Below are 12,369 nucleotides of genomic sequence, written 5' to 3'. Positions count from 1 at the left end.
TTAGGGTCTTATCCGCTCCTTGACACCTGGTGCAATTCCTGACGTGTCTTTCTGCCTTCAAGTCCATTCCCGGCCACCAGTAGTCTTGCCTGGCTCTCAGTCTCAATTTGCAGATCCCAAGGTGTCCCTCATGGAGTGCGTCTAGTAGCCGGTCGAGGAGGTTGACGGGTGGTATTACTCTCTCGCCCCTGTGTATGAACACCCGTTGGTCACCTATCGATAATTCCTCTCTGACTTCATAGTAGGGTCTGAGTTCCCTTACCAGTGCTTTCTTCTCGGGCCACCCTTGCGTCACGAGCTTACTCACCTCCTTTAACACTGCATCCTCATTGTATGCCTGTTTCTATTCTGTGAGGCTGATGGAAGCCTCCTGGTCCTCTGTGAGTGCCACCCACTCCTCTGTTCCTGCCATGTTCTCACCACTGGATTCCATCGCAGTGGCTCTGCTTAGGTAGTCCGCCACACAATTCCTGTTCCCAGGTACGTGCTCCATGTCATACCGGAACTCTAGTAGCTTCAACAACATCTTCGATATTCTTGGTGTGGCATCGGCGTGCCCTATTGACGTCAGCACCTTTAACAGGGGTTTGTGGTCCGTTCTCAATAGGAACCGGGTGCCCCACAGAAATTGTCTGAACCTCGCAGTGGCCCACACCACTGCCAGCATCTCCTTCTCAATTACACTGTACCTTTTTCTCCGTGTCCGACAGCGTGCGCGAGGCAAAGCTTATTGTTTCGATCTGTCCTTGCCCTCTGTCTTGCATCAGGACTGCTCCCAGGCCTTTGTCGCTGGCGTCCGTGGTCAAGACCGTCCTGCCTTGAGGATCATACCCCTGGAGGGGAATGGCTTCTGCAATCGCTTTCTTGACATCTTCAAACTCATTCTGGGTCTCTGCTGCCCATCGGAACTCGGTGTTTTCCTTCGTGAGTTGCCTCATATGGTGGGTCCTGGAGGCGAAGTGTTGCACGAATTTCCCATAGTACTCGGCCATGCCAAGAAATGATCTTACTTCTTCTTTGCTGATTGGAGGGGGTGCCTCACGGATGGCCTTGACGTTCTCCGCCTTGGGGGTCACTCCCTCCACGCCTATTTCATGTCCCAGGTATGTTACTGACGACATTCCAATGCGGCACTTGGACCATTCCGCCGTGAGACCTTTCCCTTCCAAAATCCGTAGCACCTTCCCCAGCTTTGCGTCATGATCCAGTTTGTCTCGGCCCATTATCAGGATGTCGTCCTGAAAGTACTGGACGCCCGTGCTATTTTGGAACAGCTGGTGCATCAATTTTTGGAACACTGCTGCTGCAGACGCCAGCCCGAATGGCATGCGGAGAAACTGGTAACACCCGAACGGGGTAATAAACGACGTGAGGTGGCGGCTCTCCGGGTGCAGGGCAATTTGGTGGTAGGCAGAGGTCAAGTCGATGGTGGAGTACCATTTGATGCCCCGGATGCTGGCCAGCATCTCCTCTATTCTTGGCAGGGGAAACCTTTCTACTACAATGTTCTTGTTTAGCTCCCTGAGGTCCACGCACAGCCGAACCTTCCCGTTGGGTTTCTTAACCACCACCAATGGCGCCAGCCATTCCGCACATGTGATGGGCTGAATGATCCCTTTCTTCTCCAGCTCTTGGAGCTCCTCTTGCACCGCCTCTCTCACTGCGATGGGGATGTTCCTGGCTCGGTGGGCCACGGGTACTGCCTTGTCCTACAAGATGATCCTATGTGCAAACTTGTCAAGTTTCCCCACCGTGCCTCCGAATACCTTGGGGAATGTCTTCCTCCACCTGTCTTGGTCAGGCCACGACTCGTGTTCAGTTAGTAAGATCTGCTCCACACCCCCAGGATCCAACTTGATGCCCAGGTCACCCTGGTCCAGCCACCCCAGTACGGATGGTCCCTTTTCCGATATGTAGAGCTTGCAGCAGGCCGATCGGCCCCGGAACTCAAACTTCAGTGGTCGGAATCCCGCCATTGGTATGCGGTCCCCGTTGTATGTGACAGGGCGGATATCTAACCTCTCCAGTTCCGGGCCTAGTTGTGGCGCGAACTTCTCCTCCCACACGGCCCTTTGGACGATGGTATACGGCGAACCGGTGTCGGCTATTACGCTTATCCTGATTCCTCCTATGGTCATTTCCAGCACCGGCTTCATGGATCTTTTCCCTTCCACATTCATGACTTGTCCATCAGCTCCCAGTACCAGGTCGTATATGCCCAGCACCGTGGCTACTTCCTCCTCTGGTGTGTCTTCCTGCGTGTCGCTGTCCTGGCTGATGAGTCTCACTGTGTTCTTGGAGGCTTTCTTTCTGCATACCTTCTCGAAGTGTCCGATTATTCCACAGTACATGCATTTGGCCCGGAACGCCGGACATTTCTTGTCATGCGCCTCGTGCGTCCAGTTTCCGCACCTGTAGCATGGTTTCCGGTTGGTGCCCGCGTGCCTTCCTGGAGGTCCGCCATTACTGCTCCACTTGGCGCCGTTTTTTTCTGTTGTCCTTTTTGTCGAGTGATCCTTACGGTTCTCATCCTCATCTATCTTGTTCACCATGGCGCTGGACGCCGTCTCCTTCTTAGTTGCATCCGCACACCTCCTAGCCAGTTCTGCTCTTTTGACGATGACCATCACATCCTTCAGGGTGGTTTCTCCACTGGCCCACAACTTGTCTTGCACGGAGGTGCACGTGGTGTGCATTATCACTTGGTCCTTTATAAACTCTTCCTCCCAGTTGTCGTGCTTGCACGCGGCCGCCAACCGTTTTAGTGCCGCCACGTACTCCTCTACCGTCTCTCCTGGGCGCTGCTTCCTTTGTTGAAAATTGAACCTGTCTACGGACACACACACCGCCGGTCTAAAGTGTTCGTTCAGTTCCTCGATTGCGTGAGCGTACACATCATCGTCCGTGCTGTCCCTTTGCTTCGGCACCAGGCTTTTATACACTCTCAACCCTTCCGGGCCTAGGTTCAACAGCAGGATGCGTTTTTTTCTTGATGGTTTAAATGTTTCTTCGCTCTCATCCTCCAGCACGCCAATGAAGTTGTCGATGTACTCTCTCCAATCCTCCCACTTCATCAACGGCTCTCCTGGCCTGGGCAGGAATTGCACCGGCGCCGTCGCATATCCTGTTTGAATGCTCATCCTTTCGCTCTTGATCGTGGGCTGGTGGCTCGGTTGGCCCTTGGGGCTTCCTGGCGCACTATCTCGTTCTGCTTTGTACGCGTGGGTTTGGGGACCACTTGTGTCAGCCCCTTCGTTCTTTATCAAGGTATCCAGCTCGTACGTTGACCAGTGGACGCTACCTCGTGGCTCGCTGCTCAGCGTGTCTTCCTCGTCTTCCCGCCGTTCCGGCCTCTGGAGGAGCTTGTGGTTGTTCGGCCCTGCCGCTCTCTTCAGGGTGCTTGCTAGGTTGACGTCGGCTCACTGCAGGTTGGGGGTAGTGATCCCACCCTCGTCGCCATTGTAATGTTATCGATCACCCATCAATGATGGCGCTGCAACCTGGTAGTGTTTAACCGTCTTTATTTAAACACGTCTACCTCTGAAGAGCGCCGCGCCTCAACTGCCAATTAACGGTCCTGCGCGCCAAGCGCTTACGCAGCCTGCGTTGCCTTGCGCGGGCGCGGCGCGCCACGTGGCCCACGTGACTTGCATACACTAGAGCGCGCTACTACAAAGAGAAAACAGTTTCTTTTCTCAAGAACGTAAAACACATTGAGATGCAGTGGAAGCGCTCCTGTCTTTTTGGAAAAGTGGAAACTCGCCCAGGACATTTAATGAACAGGCCTCCAGCACTTATTGTGCCACCCACTAAAGAATCCTTTCAAAACCTGTCTGAGGCCTCCCACTTAAGCCTGTAGTGCAGTTTTAAACTGCCACTTCAACCTGGCACAATAAACCTTTTACCAGGCGCAAATCTATTTCTAATACTTTTAAGGCACTCCTAAAGTAGGGCCTAAAAGCTCATGGGCAGGGTGCAGGTTATTTAAAAAGTAGGGCATGTGGCTTCGTGTTTTACGTCATGGTTGTGGAAAAACTCATAAAGTCGTTTTTTGTTGCTGTATGGCTGTCTCTCCCATAGGCTAACACCGAGTTAACTAATTACACGTAATCAGTGCTAACTCCAGACTTAGAGCAGAGATATGCTGTTTGCACTCAAAAGAGTTGCAATTTAAAATCCTATTTTATGGAAAAGTAGGGTTTAAGCTACATTTAGAAAATGCCACTTTTGGAAAGTTATCAACTTTAAAACCGCTATGATGCACTCGAGATTATAAACTATAAACACTATTTCAGTAGAACCCACACTTCTCAGCGTCGGTGTGCACCTTCTGATGTCGTTCTACCCAGCCACCTATTCAAAAATGAAGCAAAAAACTAGGACAAAGAGTCTTAGACAGAACGTGCACTACCTAATGCCCTCAGATGAGTGTTTAACAAATGTGAATCCAAAAATACATTATTTCAAAGAATATGCAGGTTTATCGCTGTATTGCAACATAATCTGTTCAAATCTTCTCCAGAAATGTCATGACGTTGTCAAATGCTTTCTTCATACTTCTTATTTATTCAAGCGAACGGTTTCAAAAAACGTTCATGAATTTCCAAAACTCAAATAAACAATTCAGGTGTGGATTTAATCACTCCCACTGCATTTCGGGTGTAAAACTTCACCCTTCGTCAGGGGAAATCTACAAATAAGTCATATGGACAGTAAATGGTTTATACAATGATATTATAATGCTTGTTCAGCATGGCTGGCCTTTACAATCCAGTGAGGTCTATGTGACTACAACATTTCAATGAGGTGCAGAGCTCTGTACTACTTAGATTGCCACCTCAAATGTATAACTGGAGAGATTGAGACATGAAAAGGTAGTTGAAACGCTAGGACAGACGTCGTGGATCAGTGAGTGAAAAGCCAACAGCATAAGAACACAAGACACCTGTGTCCATGCTGAAGTGAAACCCAAATATAAGGCAACCATCCAGCTGGTGACTGAGCCATGATGTGAAACTTATCACTATGTGTGCTCTAACATGCAGAGCTGCTTGGCTCTCCTGCAGAAACATTAAAACATGCTATTGTACCTAGACGCCACTGGACTCAAACGACTAAGTTCACAGTGTGTCTTTTGTGTTCTTATGCTGTTGGCTTTTCTCTCACTGATCCACGACGTCTGTCCTAGCGTTTCAACTACCTTTTCATGTCTCAATCTCTCCAGTTATACATTTGAGATGGCAATCTAAGTAGCACAGAGCTCTGCACCTCATTGAAATGTAGTCACATAGACCTCACTGGATTGTAAAGGCCAGCCATGCTGAACAAGCATTATAATATCATTGTATAAACCATTTATGTACATATGATGTATTTGTAGAGTTCCCCTAACGAAGGGTGAAGTTTTACACCCGAAATGCATTGGGAGTGATGTAATCCACGCCTGAATTGTTCATTTGAGTTTTGGATAACCATGAACTTTTTTTGAAACCGTTCTCTTGAATAAATAAGAAGTATGAAGAAAGCATTTGATGACGTCATGATGTTTCTTGACCAGATTTGAAAAGACTATACAGCGATAGACCTGCATATTATTTGAAATAATGTATATTTGGATTCACATTTGTTAAACACTCAGTTGAGTGCATTAGGTAGTGCACGTTCTGTCTAAGACTGTTTGTCCTAGTTTTTTGCTTCTCTTTTAGAAAGTTGGCATTTCTCTGCCTAAACCAAACGTTCTTTTCTACCTGTATTCAGGATCACATGGCTGTGAGTGGCTCTTCTGTGGTGTTTAGTGGATTGCTACCAGACATGTGTACAAAGGACTAGCAGTTAGGGGAGTGATTCTTCATGACTGGATAGCTTGGGAGGAGTTGCACCATTCATCGATTACATTTCAAAGAGCTCTGCATGCAGTGCACACAAAGGAACCTAACACCAGGTCGCCCTTGCCTTTTCACCTTAGACAGTTTGAAGCCAAACCCTGAGAAAGAGCTGACCCGGACCAGTTTTGGGGATAGGAATTGTTTCGTTTTTTTCGTTTTTCCTTCTTGCATTTCTTGCTTTCAAGCCTGGGGAGGCCTGCTTAGGTGTGTTGTTTTCACTTCCTGTTTAAACGCTGTTTATTAAATCCTCTTTGCTTTTACACTGTCCAGCTTGCTACTTATAGTGTCTATTTATTGTTCAGTGTGTGGTGCAGCCTTCTGTGAACACTTATCTGTGCCAGAGATGGTCTAGGGAAGAGAATTGCAAGGTTGGTCATCATCAATAGTGTGAACTGGTATATATGAAGGTCTCATTTTAGTCCTCTGGCATTGCGTCAGACTGTTCAGAAATGGTGCAAGGATGTTCTGATCCCTAGTCAAAATAGTATATTAATGGATGACGCCCTCCCGATATATTCTAATGTAGTATTACCTTTAGGTGGTGCTCTAAGGCTGCTGCCTTATCTTGTCTTTTGGTAGCATTGGCCACAAGCCTGTTTGCTGAGTGGGTTTGCCAAGAAAGGCACTCCCTCACATATCTTGTTAGATAGTGACTTTGATTCATTAGTGTATACTCTATCAACTGTTTGAAAGTCTATTGGCAAGGGCTTTCCAACATTATAAAGGTGAAGGGCCATAAATGAGCTTGCAATACTGCACTTACTGGTTCGCTGTAAGAGATAAATTAGAATACCAGAGCACCAAAAATTGAATGAGTTTAGCAAGATACTGAGAAAGCATCAGACAGTCAAGGATACATTGATGATCACTGTGGCTCTGCACTGGCTCCTTTTCCAAGCCATTATTGTGGTCCGGATATGATTCCGAGGTCCAAAATGTCACCAGAAGTGCTGACACAAATCAAAATGGTCGCAAAAGTCATACAACTTCTTAGTGCATTAAAATATCTGGTGCTGAAATCTATATCCAACCTGCACGCAAGCTCAAAACAATTATGAGGTATAGAATATTAGTGAATTCTGTTAGGGTAACTGTAAACCTGATTTTTACAGCGCAGTGGCATAACATTTTATTTGTTCATGGGGGAAGGTGGCCATTTAATAATATTGTTGTACACCTTTTCTGAAATCTGTTTTTGTTTTCTTTCCTATGTAGAATGGTGGAAAACATAGAACAACTGCGTGAAGACTACAGAAAACAAATTAAGACCTGTTTCATCCTTGGTGCGTCCGGAGAAACTGGCAAAGAATTGCTGAAAGAGATTGTGAAAGGGAATATATTTTCCAAAGTTACCACAATCGGACGGAGGAAACTTGACTTTGAAGATGATTCTTATAAAGATGTGGTAAGATAATAATTATTTGTGGTACATTTCTTTAACGAACAATCTGTATGACACAAGGGGGGAGGGATCACACTGCCTCTTATCCTAGCACAGTTCACCCCATTGCATTCTGGTAAATGCAGTACGTTTACTTAACTGTTGCTGTTGTTTTTCACAAAAGCACTGTGGCCTGCCAAGACTTGGACTGTATTTCAGCAACCCCAGTGCAAACTTGGCTCCTCCAAGGGTCACAAAGAATAACGTAGCAAACAATAATTGCAAATTCTACAGCTCAAGTGAGAAATGCTGGCAGAGCTCACAGGTCTATTGAGCAAGGTACACAGTTCTGTTTTACCTTCAGCTTTATCAGAAAGAAATAAGGTTATTTATTACAGCTTACATACTTACTGATTTACATATATGGTATAAAGTTGAAAGAATATCTGAGTCATTTAAAAGTTATATGAACCGATCTTTAAAATCTTACGGTCAAATATAATTTAACTATCCCTTGTTGATTCTCCTTTATGAATATCTTAAATGCTTCCTGAAGGGTCCTCGTTTCTATAGATTTTATTTCATAAACCAGTTCCAGTAAAATTTAGAGGTAGCCCTCCAGTGGAGGCCACTGAGTTGGTAGCATAACTCAAATCTCCTCACTAGCAGAAGAGCGAGCATGAGCAGGTGATGGCAGATTTCCTTTTCTTCACCTCCATTCTAAAGCAGCTGAAGAGGAAAAAGACACTCATTTGTGACGGGTAATCCTTTAAATTAGGTTGGATTAAAGCTGGGATACCTAGAACATTACATGTAAATTAACTATGTGTTATATAATCAGATCCTGCGATCCTTTTATAAAAGCCAGTCTCTAATCCTCCTCATTACAGAATACTTGTGAGGCACCTAGTCGCTTGTAACAAAGAAATGACATTGCTGCTCAGCTGTAATGACTTATTATAGTTGAGGTTTGATCTCAAAGGGTCTACTGCCAGAACCAGCAGCCCAGGAGAAAAGATCAATTCACTGAGCATAATTAAAGGTGCAGTTTAAAAAATAAAAACGACACGTGGCTTTTCTTTTTTGTGCTCTATTTTTTTACATGATCAGTACCAGGCAGAAGGAGATATTTAGGGCAACATCTTTAGGAAATGACAGGAACATTTGACTCTCTATGCATATTTGTACACATTCTGAGGTGCAGCATTTTTTTAAAACTGACTTGTATCAAAATGGTTTAATATCATTTTACAATAAATATCTTAATGCTTTTTGGTGTGTTTAATTTTTTACTAGAGATTTTACCGAAAAATGTTCATGTTTGCAAACATGCAAACTTTTTCATTCCATATCAATAAGCACCACACCAAGGATTTAAGTTGTTTTGTGGGAAGGGTAGTGGTGGGGACCATGTATTAGAAGAACTAAACTACCCACTGATGTACATAATGAGGATACTACAAGTCAGCTCGGGGTACCATTAACTTATAAAGGAACTCTACCTTCTGCTTCATTTCCTCTATATGATCTCTGAACTCTTTGGTGACTTGCAATATCCTTGTAATTAACGGTAGGGGGTACTTTAGCCCAAATATAGACACAATTCATTTGGATCATTCCTTCTTCGTCTTACATTGAACACCCCTCTACTGGACCATATTAGCCTGTCTCTGTCCAATGTATTTATGACTGCTTGCAAGTCACGATTTGTCTACTGTTGCTCTGTGACCGCTCTATCAGAAACCACTGTCTATAGGGAGAAAGTGAACATCCAAGGTTTTGATTGTCCGAGTTGGTTGTGGCTCCAGCTTCTCTGCAAACAATCTGAAGTCAGTCCTTCACCATATAAGACTCCTGTTCAGCAACGGAGGACAGGTCACATCGATACACCCCAAAAGTGAATCCACTACTTTCTGGGTTCAGGGCCTGGCACATTTCACAGATTTGTTTAAGATTTGGATTGTAAGTCTCTTAGGGAAATGCGTATTTATTTTAAACCTGTTTTTATCATTTAAATAAATAAACATAAATTCCCATAAAGGTTTTTCGGAAAAGTGTTTTGCTTTTTAAAATATTTTACTTTTGCCCCTCACTTACCCAGAAAAGATGCACTGTTTCTGCCCCAGTGCTTTGAGCGCATGTGTAGACTGCTCTGGGCACTTGGCGTGTTCTTCAGCCATATCCGACACCCAGCCATTGTGCCTCTGAAACATTTTGTGCATAGACTGCCATGTGCCGCATGCCCAGAGCACAGGACATGGCTTTTAAACAGAAGCTGAGGAGTAAGCAAGATATTCAGTCACAGATGATTCTAACTATAGCAGCAGCAGTTGCCATAAGGAGTCTTCGCAAGGTATTCTGTGTGTACCTCCGTAATGATCACATTTCACTGCCTGTCTTTCTGAAAGAGTCCGTGGGTTCTTCTAGCTAGTGTCCCACTTCCTCAAAGCGCTTCTGGCTCACGTTATGAAACTAGAAGGGTGCCACTGCATGCAGCTTCTTCCGTGATGTGACAGATTTCCTAAACCTACTACATTGAAATGACAAGCTTCCCGGAAGCACGTCTGGGAAGTGTCCACCTTTCTTAATAATTCTGTGAAGTTTGCCACAAGCCTCTATATGTATTTGAAGAAAGTTGCTGACTTCCTGGACATACTACAAAGAAGTGGCTCTGTTCCCAGAAGTATCCATGGAGTGGTCTGTGGGCTACTGACAGCAATGCTTTTTAGATTATTTTTTTTTAAAGGAATGCCAGAGTGAGTTTTCATCCGTGTCCATTCAATGTGCGCTTTGTCATTTTGTCTCCAGGTAGAGCCCATAAAGTTATAGGACGCTGCTGCGCTGTACCTACAGCTATACTTGACCAACCCCATGGTGTAACCACAGACCACCTGCCTTGAGCGCACAACAAGAGAAGTGTCCCCAAGTACCAGGACTGATACATGTGAACCCTGGCAGGATCTTTTTTACAAAATATCTGATCTTCTCTGCCACTGAGCAGCACACATTGTGAGACTGGACCCACATCCCCATGTGTCTACTGACAACCCATCTTTGAATAACCAGCAGTCCTACTAGTCAAGTGGCTGGCCCTTGGATACCTGGTAGGTGCTTGACTGTGCCTACAAACTCAGGTTGTTGAGCCATCACTGAAATTCAAACACCCACAGATTGCCCAATGATTGTTGACAAAGCAACTGTGCTATCACTTTAGGGTGTGCAGCAGTAGAAGCAGAAAGAAGCACTTATTTTTGCAAATATTGAAAATGCTTCACTTTGTTGCGTCTTTCCCCTGCCCTGACCTAAGAGCCTTCAATGGGAAGGCTAATCAGAGCTGGAGATTCGAACAGCAGCACTTCAAATTGTCTGGCCACGCTCCCACACTTTTAAATTAACAATATCAGTGATCTTTTCTAAATGACTTCAAAGTTATTAAAAAGAAGATGCTATTTTATTTCAACATTAATATAATATTCAGTATTTTATATATTAATTTTCTGACAAATTACATTTATAAATTTAATTTTAAGAATAAAAAATATACATTTATAGATTTACTTTTAAATATTCAGTTGTATACATATGTATTTTCATACACTAATTTGTATAGGGTTAGTAGCGATACTACTTGGCATGGGAAGTAAAGTACTCTTGATGTTATATATCGCAATGTAAAACTGATCACAACCGCTAGGCCCTGTCTGAACGAGCTGAGAACAGCTCCAACAATGTCAATTACATCTTCGCCATAGTGAGGACTTCACCTCCCCAGCTGCCAGTCGCCCCACCCCTCCAATCACAAGATCTCTGCACCCAGCCATCCAACTACTTCAGTGACAATATTAGCACTTTCTCGTACCTTGCTTTGTTCCACGAATTGGACCTCACCAACCCTCGCCGCTCTGCAACCCACCCAGATTGAAACCTTGGACACTGTCGTGACCTGCTTGTCCACCATAGCCTCCAGAGAAAACCCCTCCACCATGTGCTCCATCCACACGGAAGCTCCATCAGACCCTTGCCCACACTTAATCTTTACCAAAGGAGTCCTTCCTCACTGGACGCACCTAGTTGGTCTTCCTGTCCCCTTCCAAAGCTGATTGTTGATTACCCCAGGGATCCTCACTCAGCCCAACACTTTTCAGTGTGTACGTGAGAGTGCTACCAACATCATCCGAGCCCACGGGCTCAGCATCATTTTGCATGCCTGCAAATCCATGTAGTTGAGCTCAATCGCTCCATCGGCAACACCCGAATGAAGTTTCCGCCTGCATTTCCGAAGACTCCAACTGGATGAGGACTAACTGTGTGAAGCTCAACTCTGACAAGACAGAGGACCTGGACCTCAGGCTGGTGGCCATCTGAACTAGGACGGATACCAAACCAAACCGGGAACCCATGGATAGTGGTAGATAATCCACTCTCAATAACCAGCCAGATTCACACAGTTGCCCACTCCTGCTTTCTCACCCTCAAGCACCTTAGAAAAATGTCCAGATGGCTACCGCCCAACACCTGAAGAACTCTCGCACAAGCCCTCCTGACTAGTAAGCTGGAACACAGAAATGCACTGCATCTGCATCACCACTCCTCCCACCAAGCTACTGCAGGTCATCAAAAACGCTGCACCAGATTTGCACTTAAACTTCCACCCTGCACCCACATGTCTACTCCTCTCAAAAACCTCAATGAGCTGCCAGTTCAGAAACGCACACTCTTCAGTCTCCTCATACAAACATTCAAAACCTTGCACAATCTAGTAGGCCCCGCTTACCTGAACAATGCATCAGCTTGTACATCCCAACCAGCAACCTCCAGCCTCCTTCTCATCCACTTCCCCCCACAACCGAAGAGCCAGACCCGGCGAGTGCGCTTTCTCGTACCTGGCTTTTAAAGCCTGAAACAAACTTCCACTGTACATTAGTGTCACCAGCTCAGTCTTTGGATTTTGCAAGAAACTGAAAGTCTGGCTTTTGTAATGGGCACCAGCTGGCCTGCTCCTCCCTCTTGAGGCACCAGGAGATCCTCTTAAGTGATGTGGGTGCCATACAAATATGTATAACATAACATCACAATAGAACTACCTTAAGGTAATGACTGCCG

General features: G+C 45.3%; 1 protein-coding gene across 2 annotated transcripts in view; it reads left to right on the top strand.

Moving 5' to 3' along the window:
* The window catches only part of HTATIP2 (HIV-1 Tat interactive protein 2), a 216,525-nt gene that overhangs the window by 39,560 nt on the left and 164,596 nt on the right, over positions 1–12,369 (top strand). For both annotated transcript variants that reach the window (XM_086950426.1, XM_086950425.1), the window contains exon 2: positions 7,101–7,290. In XM_086950426.1, the coding sequence (XP_086806552.1) occupies positions 7,101–7,290 (190 nt within the window). The remainder of the gene's footprint in view (positions 1–7,100; positions 7,291–12,369) is intronic.

Source organism: Lissotriton vulgaris, unplaced genomic scaffold, assembly GCF_964263255.1.
Source record: "Lissotriton vulgaris unplaced genomic scaffold, aLisVul1.2 SCAFFOLD_411, whole genome shotgun sequence".
Taxonomy (NCBI): Eukaryota; Metazoa; Chordata; class Amphibia; order Caudata; family Salamandridae; genus Lissotriton; species Lissotriton vulgaris.
This window is presented reverse-complemented; position numbering and strand designations above follow the sequence as displayed.